This window comes from Balaenoptera physalus, assembly GCF_965194825.1.
Source record: "Balaenoptera physalus genome assembly, chromosome: 1".
In the NCBI taxonomy this organism is placed as follows: Eukaryota; Metazoa; Chordata; class Mammalia; order Artiodactyla; family Balaenopteridae; genus Balaenoptera; species Balaenoptera physalus.
This window is the reverse complement of record NC_138882.1, coordinates 41,896,086-41,910,863: the sequence shown is the minus strand read 5'-3', so window position 1 is coordinate 41,910,863 and position 14,778 is coordinate 41,896,086. Positions and strand designations below refer to the sequence as shown.

The 14,778-nt window shown below is 35.7% G+C and overlaps 1 protein-coding gene across 4 annotated transcripts in view; it reads left to right on the top strand.

Moving 5' to 3' along the window:
* NSL1 (NSL1 component of MIS12 kinetochore complex) overlaps nucleotides 1-14,778 on the top strand; it is a gene marked incomplete at its 5' end in the record, with an annotated part of 81,941 nt that overhangs the window by 2,389 nt on the left and 64,774 nt on the right. For all 4 annotated transcript variants that reach the window (XM_082472007.1, XM_082472005.1, XM_082472006.1 and 1 more), the window contains 2 exons: nucleotides 5,276-5,406; nucleotides 7,112-7,166. In XM_082472007.1, the coding sequence (XP_082328133.1) occupies nucleotides 5,276-5,406; nucleotides 7,112-7,166 (186 nt within the window). The remainder of the gene's footprint in view (nucleotides 1-5,275; nucleotides 5,407-7,111; nucleotides 7,167-14,778) is intronic.

Here is a 14,778-nt window from a genome sequence, read left to right as displayed (position 1 = left end):
CACTGGACCGCCGGGGAATTCCCTCTAGTTTTATTTTGAGTGCTAATTCTTAATCCCCATTTTCAGTGTCACTTATTTTAAAATTCCTTTAGTGGAAGGGTTCCTTTGCTGGAAAAAAGAGAAAACGAATCTAGAAGACTATTGAGGTCATAAGCTGAGGCAAGCAACGTAGCGGTTACTGTGATCCTTTATATTGATATATACTATCTGGCATTCCCAACAGGACTTTCATCTGATTAAACTTCAAAAGTACCCTTGTCAGTAGCTTATTGGAAAATACTGTAGAACTATCCCCGGATGAAGAAACAGGTCCAGAGAGTCCCTATGCTTAATACTTTATAAACCAAGTTGTATTTTTACAAGTGATCCTTTGAGTAGATAGTGAAGTGCTCTTAGAAATGTGAAGTTAAACTATAAAACTACCATGTAAAGGATGAGGTCAGTATTTGTAGAAACCTCCTTAATAAAACAGAATATTTTCCTGGTCTAGAGCAGACTAGACTGTACCCTAACTAATGATGTTGACATATCTAAAGAAATAAAAGTTTTAATAGAAAGAAAATGGTCAGTGTAGGAAGGTAAAAATGTAGTAGAAAAAGAATGATCAGTGTGGGAAGAGAGGCAGAACTCTCCAGCAATGTCCAGGAAAAGGGTTGCCCCGGTAAGAGGACTGGAGTGTCTCGTTGGTCCCCATGGTGATAGTACGGAGATTTGACCAGCATAGATTGATATCACTGCTAGCTGTTCAGATTAACCACTTATACCCTTGAGTTTATTCCAAGCCCATCAAGTAATTCTCTGTGGCTATAATTTTTCTTCTCAACATTAAGATAATTCTTTGCCCAGAAGACTTCACTGTTTAATCCTCGGCATTAATCCTCTTCAAAGTCACCAAAGTTCACTTTCCGGTTTATATATTAAAATGGAAAAAATAACATCAGATTTTCCAGATACTATGAGTGATTGCCAATTAGTGGGGGAGGGGCAGTGTATTAGAATCACCTAGGAGTATTTTCAAACTACACAGCTTCTATTGTGTGTTTATCTGACTCTTGTTCTTTGAAGTCACTTTGGAATTGCTTTATTGTTTGGTCCAGACTGCCTTCAGCAATATGATTCATCAGTTTATAGATTACCATGTATTTTCTGACAGGTTGGCAGCCTGGGTGGATGGCTCTGAAGTGTGGATATTCTCTATCCCTTTTCCCCCTTATAACTCTGAGGGGAAATAGTTGAGAATACTACATTTTTACCTTCTTTCAAGGGCACTTGATAAATGCCAGACACTATGCCAAATTCCAGGAAATAGATGAAAAGATATGGTTCTTACCATTTAGGAGCTCATCATTAAGGAAAGGAAATGGACAAAGAATCACTATTACTCTTTAGGAAGTGGGAGAAGACGTAACAGAGTAGGTTGTTGTTAAAGGAAATGCATTTAATAAGTAAGCGTGTGCTAGACAGGAGGTAGGAAGGACATTTGAAGCAAAGAGAAAAGCATATGCAAAGGCACAAAGGAGTGATATGTTTGCAAAATGTCAGCAGTGAATTGGGAAAACTAATGACAGATGTGGCCAAAAAGATAAGTTGGGATCAGATCACAGAAAGCCCTGTAGGATATGCTGAGGAATCTGCACTTTATCCTGTAGGTAATAGGAAGCTGGTGAAGGTTTTTAAAGTAAAATTACAGTAGTCCTTTCTTATCTGAGGGGGATGTGTTCCAGGACGCCCAGTGGATGCCTGAAATCTCAGATAGTACCAAACCCTGTATCTACTATTTTTTAAAAAATTTTATTGAAGTACAGTTGATTTACAATGTTGTGTTAATTTTTTCTGTACAGTAAAGTGACTCAGTTATACATATATATGTATATTCTTTTTCATATTCTTTTCCATTATGGTTTGTCACAGAATATTGAATATAGTTGCCAGTGCTATACAGTACAACCTTGTTGTTTATCCATCCTATATATATCTATGATAAAGTTTAATTTAGAAATCAGGCGCAGCAAGAGATTAACAGCTATGACTAATAATAAAATAGAACAATTATAATAATACACTGTAATGAAAGTTATGTGAATGTGATCTCTCTCCCTCACTCTCAGAATATCTTATTGTACAAATTTAATGCCTTTTCCATCCTAACGAAGGACTTATCATGCAATGTGGCTGTAACTTTTGCAGTTTGAGGTACGACCACAAAGCTAGCACAGATTTCTTTTTCCTTCACAATTTCATGGATGGAAGATTTATTCTTACTGTCGATCTTAGCAACTTCAGCATACAATTTTTTTCCTTTATTAAGTTGTGAACTTTCACCTTTTGATTTAACGGAAGCACTTTACAGCTTCTCTTTGCCATATTTGAATTGCCAGCATCACTACTCTTGTGCTTTGGGCCCATTATTAAGTATCAATAAAATAAGGGTTCCTTGAAAACAAGCATCACGATACTGCAGCAATGGCTACCAAGTGACTAATGGGCAAGATACACTGGACAAAGGGATGATCCAGGTCCTGGGTGGGACAGAGCAGGATGATGCGAGGTTTTCATCATGCCACTCAGAATGGTGCACAATTTAAAACTTACAAATTTTCCATGTAATATTTTCAGACCATGGTTGACCGTGGGTAACTGAAACTGCGGAAGGTGAAACCACAGATAAGGGTGCACTACTATAACAAGAAAAGGCTTGTGTTTTAGAAAGCTAACTGTTGGCTGTGTTGGGGACAGATTGGAGAAGGGAGAAATTCAAGGGAGAACCTCTAAGACCTTAGTACGTTATTGCAGTAATACACCAAAAGGTGGCGAAGACTTACCCTAAGAAAGGAGAGAAGAGGACGGGTTCAAGAGATGTTAGCAGGTAGAATTAATAGGATCTGTGTCTGATCTAATACATAGAATCAATAAGTAAGCTTCACAAGAGCAGAGGTTTTTGTCTGTTTTGTTCATTGAGATCATTGTGCAAATGAGTGAATGAATAAAAGAATGAATGAATGTGCAAATGAAACCAACTTCCTCCCTGCCCTTCTACCCTGAAAGGACTTGAATTCAGAAGGCCGGACCTGACACATTTAAGAATTAAAAGATAAGTTCCTTGAGAGCAGGGATTATATATATTTTTTCTCATCACTATGTTTTCAGTACTTGGCTTGGCACACAGTACATGTTTGTTAGATTAAATAACAAGTTCTTCCCTGCTCAAATTTATACATTTCAGTTTTGTAGCTTTATCATTAGGTGGCGCTAAGAAACCATTTTCTTCTCTACATGGAAGATTTAGCTGGGAGACTTGTTTTTTTAAACTGATTGTGAAATAGTTACAATATTCCTTTCAGGCTAGTGATTGAACTTTTTAAATAATAAATTAAAATATAGGGAAGACTGCTCATTTAAATGAGTATTCAAAGTAAAAAATGACTATATTTTATAATACTCTCAGAAGAAGTAATTTAATTGGACTTAGTGAATATTCTTTTCACGAATGGAAGACCATACATGATATATACCTCATTAATCTTTATGATATATATGTTTATGCTGATGTATGTCAGCAGTGTCTCAAAATGTTCTCAAAATATGTAACGTTTCAGACTTCTCCCTAATGAAGCTCTACTCAATAACATAAATAGATCTATTTCTGTCATAGACTTTGACATAGCAGAACACAAATGACGTAAGACCAGTTAAGCTGAGGACCTAGCTCTTTAGTATTTTTAGCTACTTAATATTTGCTACTTTTTAAAGTGATTTTCAAAATAAAGTTGATGTATCCCCTGCATTAATTTCATCTGGGGTGCTTAATTTCTGGGCCCCATTCCAGAGAACTCTACTAGGAATCAAAATTTCTGCACTTCTCCTTACCAAAGAGTATGTACTGTATGATTTCATTTATATAAGATTCTAGGAAATGAAAACTAGAATATAGTGACAAAAATTTGATCGGTGATTGCCTGGGGATAGAGAGCAGTTTGGGAGGAGCAGGAGGGAGAGATTACAAGGGAGCATTAGGAAACTTTTAGGGGTGATGGTTGTGTTCATTATCTTGACTGTAGTGGTGGTTTCAAGGGTATACACATATGTCAAAACTTATCAAATCGTATACTTTAAATATGTGCAGCTCACTGTATGACAGTTACACCTCAATAAAGCTGTTTTTTAAAAAGTCAAAAGAAATTTCTGCACTTCTGACAAGTTCCCCAGGTGATTATTCATTCTTTCAGAGTTTGAGAATCAGTACATTTGACTCTTGAACAACTCAGGTTTGAACTGCAAGAGTCCACTTATACAGGGATTTTTTTCACCAAATACAGTACGATACCATTTGTAGTTGGTTGAATCCACAGATGTGGAAACTCTAAAGTTTCCACGGAGGGCAAACTATAAAGTTATGCTTGGATTTTCGACGGCAAGGATGGTTGGTGCCCCAACCTCCACGTTGTTCAAGGGTCAACTGTACTTTAAAACATAGGAAAGCAACTGATAAGATAGCTTTAGCCAAATCGAAGAAACTCTAAAGTCACCATATCTTTTACGTTTTCCTACCATTTATCCAGTTGTGCCTGTTTCAGATTTAGCTACTCCACTCACTGCTATTGTCACGGCTTTGGTTCAGCACATGATAAAGTCAAAACTTGTTAGCATCCCTGATGTTAATGTTCTTTACAGTGTGGCTCTTGTATATATTATCATCCTTTTTTCCTTATACTTTAACCTGCAGCCATTTAGATCTTTTTCTGTTTCCTAAAGACTCTTTGATCTTGCAGATACTGTTTTCTCTGCCTCAAATGCATCTCCCTATTATTTTTTTCCCTACCTTTTTTTATGTAATGGATTTACACTTATATTTCAAGTTCCAAATCAAATGTTATTTTCTCTTTAAAGTCTTAAATTCCCAAGGCAGAGTTAGTGTTCCACTGTTCTTTGTCCTGATAGCATTTTGTTCATACCTCTACTGTATGTATTCAGTTGTTTTGCAGTTGTATGTCTGTTTCTTGCAGTGAACCGTGAGCTCTTAGAGAACAGGGATTATGTTATGTTCATCTTTGTATTTTCTGATTTAGGCTTGGCTTCCTGTAGGGGCTCAGTAAGTAATCGACTGTTCAATGAATAAATGAATCAGTTACCAAAGCGGGGCATCCATTAACTTGCCATATTTGTTTTCTTTAAATTTTGTGTTTTCTAAATTTAGTTTATTATGTTACATTTTCATATAGAATATTAAAAAATGTGTTTTAAGGAATTTTTTGATATTATTTTTCCCTTGAAATAGATTCTGATATCAAAGTCCTTGAAGACCAGTTTGATGAAATCATAGTCGATATAACCACAAAACGTAAGCAGTATCCCAGAAAGATCCTTGAATGTGTCATCAAAATCATAAAAGCAAAACAAGAAATTCTGGTAAGATGATTTACCTTTAAAATAGTAAATTTTATGTAATGTCTATTTTACTACAGTAAAAAAATTAAAGTATGAGATCCAAGTGGAGGTAAATGACATTTTGTTTTCTTTATCTTTCCTGCCTCAGTTACTACTGTTTGTCTCCTCCTAAGTCACACTAGGTTTTGAATACAGCTGATGATAAAATAAAATAGAATTTGAAGATGGAAGACTGACAGTGACTTAATTCTGAGGCCAGGAGGGAAAAAGAAATGTATTTTTTAAGCCTTTTCCTTCTATCCGTCATTTGTGTTTGGCACATTATTTGTATATGTTTATGTATTTTGGAAGACCCTTTAGTTAAATCGATGATGAAGATTGACTACCTGTTTTATAACACCAAAATTTGCTTTATGAATTGTGTATAATTTGTTTTGCTCCAAAAATCATGATGAGGTGGAAGTAGGTTTGCTGGGAATGGCATTGCCTCTGGAGTGAGACATACATGTTGCTTTCGATTGTGCTTTACTTTTTGTCATTAGTTTTTGAAATTAGCATACTTTCACATATAAATTTTCTAGTTGCTTTCCTTTCAGGAATTGTTTTAGAGAGTGAAGACAGGTACTTTCTCTAAAACATTTTGGTTATCATTCTGTGAGAAAAAAATGATTATAAGCAAAATTTTTCATTTTTTTCTTCCATAGAAGTCAGTCCTCCAAGAAATACCCCACTCCCTTTGCCTCATCCACTTTTAAAGTTTCCTCGGGAAAAACATTCAAAATGTATTTATTTTCCAGCATCTCCCTCTCTATTACTACCCTTCCTCCCCCACCGAAACCTAGTAATCAGTATTGCATAAAAGAAAGGAAGTTGGCCGGCCTAGGTGGGGTACTGCTGTGGAAGTTTAAAATTGATGCAAAATGGATGAGGTGAGGATACTAAAGACAGCTTTTTTAAAAAACAGACAACAACAACAAACAAAAAACCTTTTTGGCTCCTGCTACTTTGGGCAAGAGAAAGGAGAGACATTCTTCGCTTTTTTTTGCCTGAATTTTGGATCCCGTTCTTATAGTTCTGCTATTGCAGTCCCAGTGTATCACAGGATATGTAGGTAGGCATTAGTGTGCTGATGTGGTAGTGGCCTGGCCACTTTTTAAAACAGAGTTTCTGTGGGAATATGAGTTCTGAGTTCTAAACACTTGTCTTAAAATGAACTTTTGAAAAACAGTCCATTCATAATTTGAAAACTACCTGGTACTTTATAAACACGAGATTCCATCTCTATGCCTCTAATTTGCTTGATTGCTTTTCTCATGCATTTTTTTTTTCCTGGTTTTTTTTTTTTTTTGGCTGCACCTTAGTTCCTTGGCCAGGGATCGAACCCTGACCCTCAGCAACAAAAGCGTGGAGTCCTAACCACTGGACCACCAGGGAATTCCCTCTTCTGCTTTTTTATGGTGCTATATCTTAGTGTATGCAGTAGGTGGCAATACTATAAAAGGTATAATTCAGACTTAGTTTGATCTTTTCTTCTTTTCTCCTCCCTTCGCTACAGATTTTCAGGATCTAATTTTGGGGTTTTTTGTTTGTTTTTATTTTTTTGTGGGGTTTTTTTGGCAAAAGAATGGTACTACTGACTAATAATATATTTGCTTGCATAAACTGAAGGAAATGTTTGTATGAGGCACTAAGTTGTTAAATTAAATCTGTTTTATTTTATGTTTAGAAGCAATACCACCCTGTTGTACATTCATTGGACCTAAAATATGACCCTGATCCAGGTGAGTCAGTGTTTATGGTAAAAGTGAAGCATGAGCTTGTAATTTTCAGGAGTTCCTGATACTCTTAAAAGGTTTCAGCATCAAGGTTATCTTCCCTTTGATGCTCTAACTCACTACCAGTCATCAGTGTTTAAGTCTTTTTTTCCCTTAGGATTATAAGAACTTGCTCTAAACCTTCCAACTCAGAATCTCCAGGGCTAGGACCCAGGAAGCTGGACTTTTATTAAGCACTCTCCTGACCTAGACTATTATAACACCTTGTCAATCTCTAACTTCTGTTATAATACCCTCCCATCTCTAATGCTATTAAACCATCCATTCTTTGCATTACAGCCAAAGTTATACTATTAAAGCACTCATGGTGTCTCTCCTCAGTGTGATAACCATCACTGGTTTCTCATCATTTACAGAATAAAATCCAACAAAAATATAATGTTGAACTTAAGAAGAGGTACATACACTTGTTATGCCTTTGAACTCAATTCTGTGTCCACTTAGGTGCACCCTCTAAATCACAAAGAAATAAAATTTATACCAATTTTGTAAATCCAGCAATAGAACTGACTTTGCTAAAAATGTGGATCATATGTATTTTTAAATGACTCTATTCTCACATTTAAAAATTTCTAGCAGTTTTCTTGAGACCTTTTGAAATTTGCCTTTGGTGCTCAAGAGTACCATTTCTGAAGTATCAGTAAAACAGTTAAGACCTTCATTTATTTGTATGGGATTTCTATACTTATGGCTTTGAGTACCTCGCCCTTGTTGAATTCTGATTTACTTTCTAACATGTCCCCTTGCCCTTCTTAAGTGTCCCAAGCCAATGGGATAAACTGAGAGGGGGAAGTAAAGATACTCTGAAATTGGTTAAAATCACAGCACTCACTGTATTTGATAATAAAAATTGACCTTAGGACCTAACACTTAATTGTCATGGTTCACTAAAAAGGGTTAGTTGCCAAAATGCAGTGGTTGACATATACTTGTTTTGGTTTGAACAACAAAAAAATAATAATTGAAAAATGTGTTATCACAATATACTCAAGTATTACTTTTTAACTATAGTTAATTCTCCAAAGAAACTTGGTAACCTTTTTATCTTAGGAGGGAAAACCGGTTTATTTAAATGATCCTTTGACGGTCTACATGATTTTCTTCCTACCATTCCAGTTATGTAGTATTAGTGGAAAAATCTTCTTTGTCGTGTGATTCTGACTTCACAGTTAATCAAATAATTAGAATCTATCTTTTGGATAAATTTTGAGATTTTTGTCATTATACATTTTCATAATGTTTATAAGCTTAGAATAGCAACAGCTCTTTAAGCACAGCAAAATTAACTTATAGTTTTATTAGCTGAATGTCCTTGAGGAAGTCACTTGAAACTTGTGACTTGGGCAAGTCACAGGTTTCTTTATGATGAAGTCTACATAGCCTGATGCTTTAGGTGTGAATTCCAGCTCTGTCACTAAATGTTATAGAAATGTCCTGCCTACTCATTGAGGTTGTTATGAATCACATGAGATAAGGGGGTCTATAAACTGTAACTAAAATATATAAGTAGTAGTTTATAAGGAGATGCTATGTAATAATAACCCTATTATAAATCCTATCCCTGGGCTTCCCTGGTGGTGCAGTGGTTAAGAATCCACTTGCCAGTGCAGGGGACATGGGTTCAAGCCTTGGTCCGGGAAGGTCCCACATGCCGTGGAGCAACTAAGCCCGTGTGCCACAACTACTGAGCCCACATGCCACAACTACTGAAGCCCGTGCTCCACAACAAGAGAAGCCACCACAATGAGGAGCCTGCACACGGCAATGAAGACCCAATGCAGCCAAAAATAAATAAATGAATTTATTAAAAATAAATAAATAAATAAATCCTATCCCTTTTACAGTGGTACACCTTATAATACTACATAGCTTATAATACATTCAACTGATAAAATCATATGAAATTAATTAAAATGGCTTAGGAGAAAAGTGGAAAGCATAAATTTGTGTAGAAGTTAAAACTCTGAATAAGTTACATGGGAAAACTTTTTAGGGAACTTCTTGGAATTTTGTTTGTTTGTTATTAGAATATTAAGTGATATCAGGCTTATTTGAAAGCTGACACTTTTAAAGAAGGCTGTCTAGTTTTCAAAACATGTTACTTAAGCAATGTATATAACAGTTATTTGGCATAGTTATGTTAGTAACTCTGGGGGATATGGAGATAAAAAGGATTCTCCCCGTAAAGAGCTTATGTCTGAGTAGAAATAAGAGATGAACATAAAACAGGATTCTTTCATGCTCTCCAACTGATTCCATTCCCGGTTTTCCCCATCTGAGTAAACAACACCTTCACCTACGTACTGCTTTAGTGAGAAGTCAACTTTGATTCTTTCCTCTCCTGAACTCCTCATCTACAATCCATCAATAAGTCCTACAAATTATTCCTTTGAAATATAATCTCACGTTCATCCACTTCTCTTCACCTCTCTATTATCACCTCTAATCTAGGTCACCATCACTCTAGCCAGGATTTGTAGAGATGCTTTCCTGAAGGTCTTCTGTTTCACTCTTACTCTCTTCCAATCCATTGCATACACATCAGAGTTGATTTTTTAAAAAATTCTTTGAAATATTTCAAACGTATAGAAAACATGGAGTATAACATAATGAACATCTTTGTACCTACCACTTATTTTTTTTTTTCTCAAAATTGTGTTTATTTATTTATTTATTTATTTATTTTGGGCTGTGTTGGGTCTTCGTTTCTGTGCGAGGGCTTTCTCTAGTTGTGGCAAGCGGGGGCCACTCTTCATCGCGGTGCGCGGGCCTCTCACTATCGCGGCCTCTCTTGTTGCGGAGCACAGGCTCCAGACGCACAGGCTCAGTAGTTGTGGCTCACAGGCCCAGTCACTCCGCAGCATGTGGGATCTTCCCAGACCAGGGCCCGAACCCGTGTCCCCTGCATTAGCAGGCAGACTCTCAACCACTGCGCCACCAGGGAAGCCCCCTACCACTTATTTTTAAGGGCTATTCATATTTTGCCAAACTTGGATCAGACCTTCATAGGAATTAAAAGGTATGGATACAGTTGAAACTTTCTTTGTACCCTTCACCATCCCATTCCACTCCCTCTTACTTCAGAAGTAACCACCATCCTCAAGGTTAGTGGTTCCTTCCTATCCATGTTCTTATGCTTTTATTGATACTTTATCAATGTATCCATAAACAATATATGGCATTTGTTTTAAAATTTTACATAAATTGTATCATACCAATCATATCATTCTGCAACTTATTTTCCTCACTCAATATTTTATACACACATCTCTTTATTCATTTAGTTTCTAAATAATATTCCTGAGTATGAATATACCTCTGTAAATCCATTCCTCTACTGAGGGACACTTAGTTTCTTTATTTTTGGCTGTTATAAACAATATTACAATGAATATTTTTATACCTGTGTCCTTGTAAAGTGTAAATATGTCACAGATTTTCTGGGGTAGATTTCTGAAAGCAAAATTTCTAGGTCCACAGGGCTTGTCTCTGTTTAGCTTTATTACATATGAGCTTTACTACCCTTCCAAAAGAGTCGTATCAGTTTACCGTCCCACCAGCAATGTTTGAGAGTTCTTGCTTCTCTACATTTTGCCAACAATTATTACCGTCAGGCTTTCTGTATTTTTTTTTTTTCTGCCAATTTGATGGACATGCGGTAGTATTTAAAGTGAGGTTGAGCATCCTTGAATTGCCTATTTATATTCTTTGCCTGTTTTTCGGTTGGGTTATCTGAATTTTCCTTATTCATTTCTAAGAGTCATATACACAGGCACATGAACATACATGCACATACACATTATGGATATTTGTGTTACAAGCACTGTAAATATTTGCTCTAAATTTTTGGCTTGTCTTATAACTTTATAATGTCCTTTTATATATGTTTACATAAGTTTTAATGTAGTCGGATTTACCAGAGTTTTTCCATTATAAATGCTCTTTCAGTGTCTTTAAGTGTCTATCTGAATGACATAAAGATCCTTTGTTATTTTATTTATAGACTTTTGATTATCATGTTTAGGACTTGAATACAACTGAATTTTTAAAAAAATTTTATAAGGAAGGGATCTAACTTCTACTGTACTGGTAGCCAGTTGTCCTAGCATCATTTATTGAATAGTCCATCTCTTTTCCACTGCTTTGTAATGTCACTCTCTAATATACTAAGTTTCCATGTATTTGGGGGTCTGTTTCTGCGCTCTGTCTCTCTTTTTCTTTTTTTTTTTTTTTTTTCTGGCCACGCGGCTTGTGGGATCTCAGTTTCCTGACCAGGGATTGAACCCTGGCCCTTGCAGTGAAAGTGTGGAGTCTTAACCACTGGACCACCAGGGAATTCCCCCGGATTCTCTTTTTAACGTTATTGGTTGACTTGGCTGTCTCAGCACCATTACCACACTTTTTTTTTTACCACACTTTTTAAGTTTCTGTAGTTTAAAAGAAGACTTGATATCTTGCAATTTCTTCCAAATTTTGTTGCCTGTTTTTGGCCCTTTACTCTTCCATAGGAATTGTTAGGATCAACTGTAAAATTGCTTGAAAAATCTTATTGGGATTTGATTGGAATTGCATTTAATTTATAGATAAATTTGGAGAGAAGTACCACGTTTACAATATATGTCTTCCCATTTGTGAACATATTATATCTCATTTTGGGTTTTTCAAAATGTCCTCCAATAGTGTTTTATAAACACATGTAATAAAGATGTTTATAAGAGTGCTGCCTGCTTGCTATGTTGAAAACAGTGTTATTTAAGGGACTGGATGTGATAAGATATTCTGTAATGCATGTAGAGAAGTGTTTAAAGACATGTAATAAAGATGGTTTTAAGAAAAAAATAGTATTTTATAAATTTCTCCACATAGGTTTTACACATCTTTTATTTGTTCCTAGATACCTTTTTGTAGCTATTGTAAATGGTAACATTTTGGGATTACACATTGTAATTGAATATTCCTGGTGTTTAGGAATACCGTCGATCTTTATTTGCCGAACTCTTATTCTAATTATCTAATTTCAACTAGATTTTTAAAAATGTAGATAATCATATCATTTGCAAGTAATGCTAGGTTTTATCTTTTTCCTAACTTTATACATGTTCTATTTTTGTCTTATTATTACATTGATTAGAGCCTCCATTATAAATATTTAGGGGGTGCGGGAGAGATAAATCAGGAGTTTGGGATTAGCAGATACAAACTACTACATATAAAATAGATAAACAACAAGGTCCTAATGTATAGCACAGGGAACTATATTCAATGTCCTATAATAAACCATAATGGAAAAGAATATGAAAAAGAATATATATATATGTATAACTGAATCAGCTTGCTGTACCCCAGAAACTAACACAGCATTATAAATCAACTATACTTCAACAAAAAATTTTTTAAGGAAAAAAACCCAAAAACCAAAAAAAAAAACAACCTCCAGTGTAATATTGAATACTAGTAATGATAGTGGCCATGATATATATATATTTTTAAAATTTATTTTATTTATTTATTTTTGGCTGCATTTGGTCTTCGTTGCTGCGCGGCATTTCTCTAATTGTGGTGAGCAGGGGCTACTCTTGGTTACGGTGCACGGGCTTCTCATTGTGGTGGCTTCTCTTGTCGCGGAGCACGGGCTCTAGGCGTGCGGACTTCGGTAGTTGCAGCATGCGGGCACTGTAGTTGTGGCTCGCGGGCTCTAGAGTGCAGGTTCAGTAGTTGTGGTGCACGGGCTTAGTTGCTCCGCGGCATGTGGGATCTTCCTGGACCAGGGCTCGAACCCATGTCCCCTGCATTGGCAGGCAGATTCTTAACCACTGTGCCACCAGGGAAGCCCAGTGGCCATGATATTTTAAAATTATGAATAAATGTTTAGTTTTATTGAACACTTCTTTTGCATCAACTGAGATCATATACTTGTTTGACCAACTTTATTGAGGTATAATTTACATATAATAAAATACATCCATTTTATGCATACAGTTTGAGTTTTGACAAATGTATACAACTATGTAACTGTGACCACAATTCAGATATAGGATTTTTCATCACTCATGAAGTTCCCTTGTGCCCCTAGATCGTATGCTTTTTTGTCTCTAACTCTGTTAATATGGTGAGTTAACAGTGACAGATTTTTCTGATGGTTATCTTTGCATTCATAGAGAAAACCCCACTTCCTCATTAGTATATGTTTTCTTTTATACACTTGAATTAAATTTACTTATACTCTATACCTGTATTTTATTTAGTATATTAACCTATAGTATATTTGCATCTGTAGTCACACAAAAAATAAACATGTGTTTTAAAACGTACTGAACCTATTTGCAGGGCAGGAATAGAGATATAGACGTAGAGAACGGATGTGTGGACATGGTGGGGCAGGGAGGGGAGGGTGGGACGGGTTGGGAGATCGGGAGTGACATGTATACACTACCATGTGTAAAAAAGATGGCTGGCATGAGCATGCTAGAAAGCACAGGAAGCTCAGCTCGGTGGTCTGTGACGACCTAGATGGGCGGGCTGGAGGGCGGGGAGGGTGGGAGGTTCAAGAGGGGGGATATAGATATACATATGGCTGATGCACTTCATTGTACAGTGGAAACTGGCACAACATTGTGGAGCAATTATCCTCTAATAAGGAAAAAAATAATAATAAAGCAGGTGAACTTTAATGAAAAACAAAAACAAACCATACTGTCCCTTTCCAGTTTTGTCATCAAGGTTATGCTGCCCTCATAAAACAGTTTCTAAATGTTAGAGATTTTTTGTTCTTTGAAGAGTTGATAAGGTTCATGTATAAAACTGTGAGCCTGGGGTATGTATGGGGGTAAGTTTGACTTAACTGATTTAGTATACTTAATGGTTATTGATTTCTTCAGGTTTTAAATTTTTTTCTTGAATCAATCTTGGTAATATCTGTTTGGAAAATAGTCTCTTTCATCCATGTGTTCAATATGTTGGTATGAAACTGTTTGTAGTAGTTGCTTGTAATTTAAAAAATTTGTTCCACATACGCTTATTTCTTAATGTCGTTTGTTTTTGCTGTCTTTTTTCTTGATATCTTGCTGTAGATTTCTTTGTTTTTATTGGTCTTCCCAGAGAGTCAGCTTTTAGTTTTGCTGAGTTTCTCTATTGTTTTTTACTTTTCTGGTTCCTTGAGTTCTGATCTTATCTTTAGTGTGGTCTTCCTGCTTTCTTGAGTTTTCTCTGTTATTTTTAGCTCCTTGAGTTAAACACTTAAGTTTACTCAGTCTTATTTTTTAATAAATATGTTCAAGGATACAGATTTATCACTAAGTCCTGCTTTAGCCATATCCTCGAGGCTTGACATGTAGAACTTTCATAATTCAGCTCTGAATATTTTTTTGTTTCCAAATATAGGAGTTTTACTATTTTCCCTCTTTTTTGCCATCTATCATGTTGATAGATTTTTCTTTATTCTCTTATTTTCCTTTTTTCTGGTTTGGAAGCTATATGCTATGCTTCTTTTCCTTTAGTGTTACCTGTAAAATTTTAGCATACTATAATTCTAAAATTATCTAACACAGTCGGGAGTTAT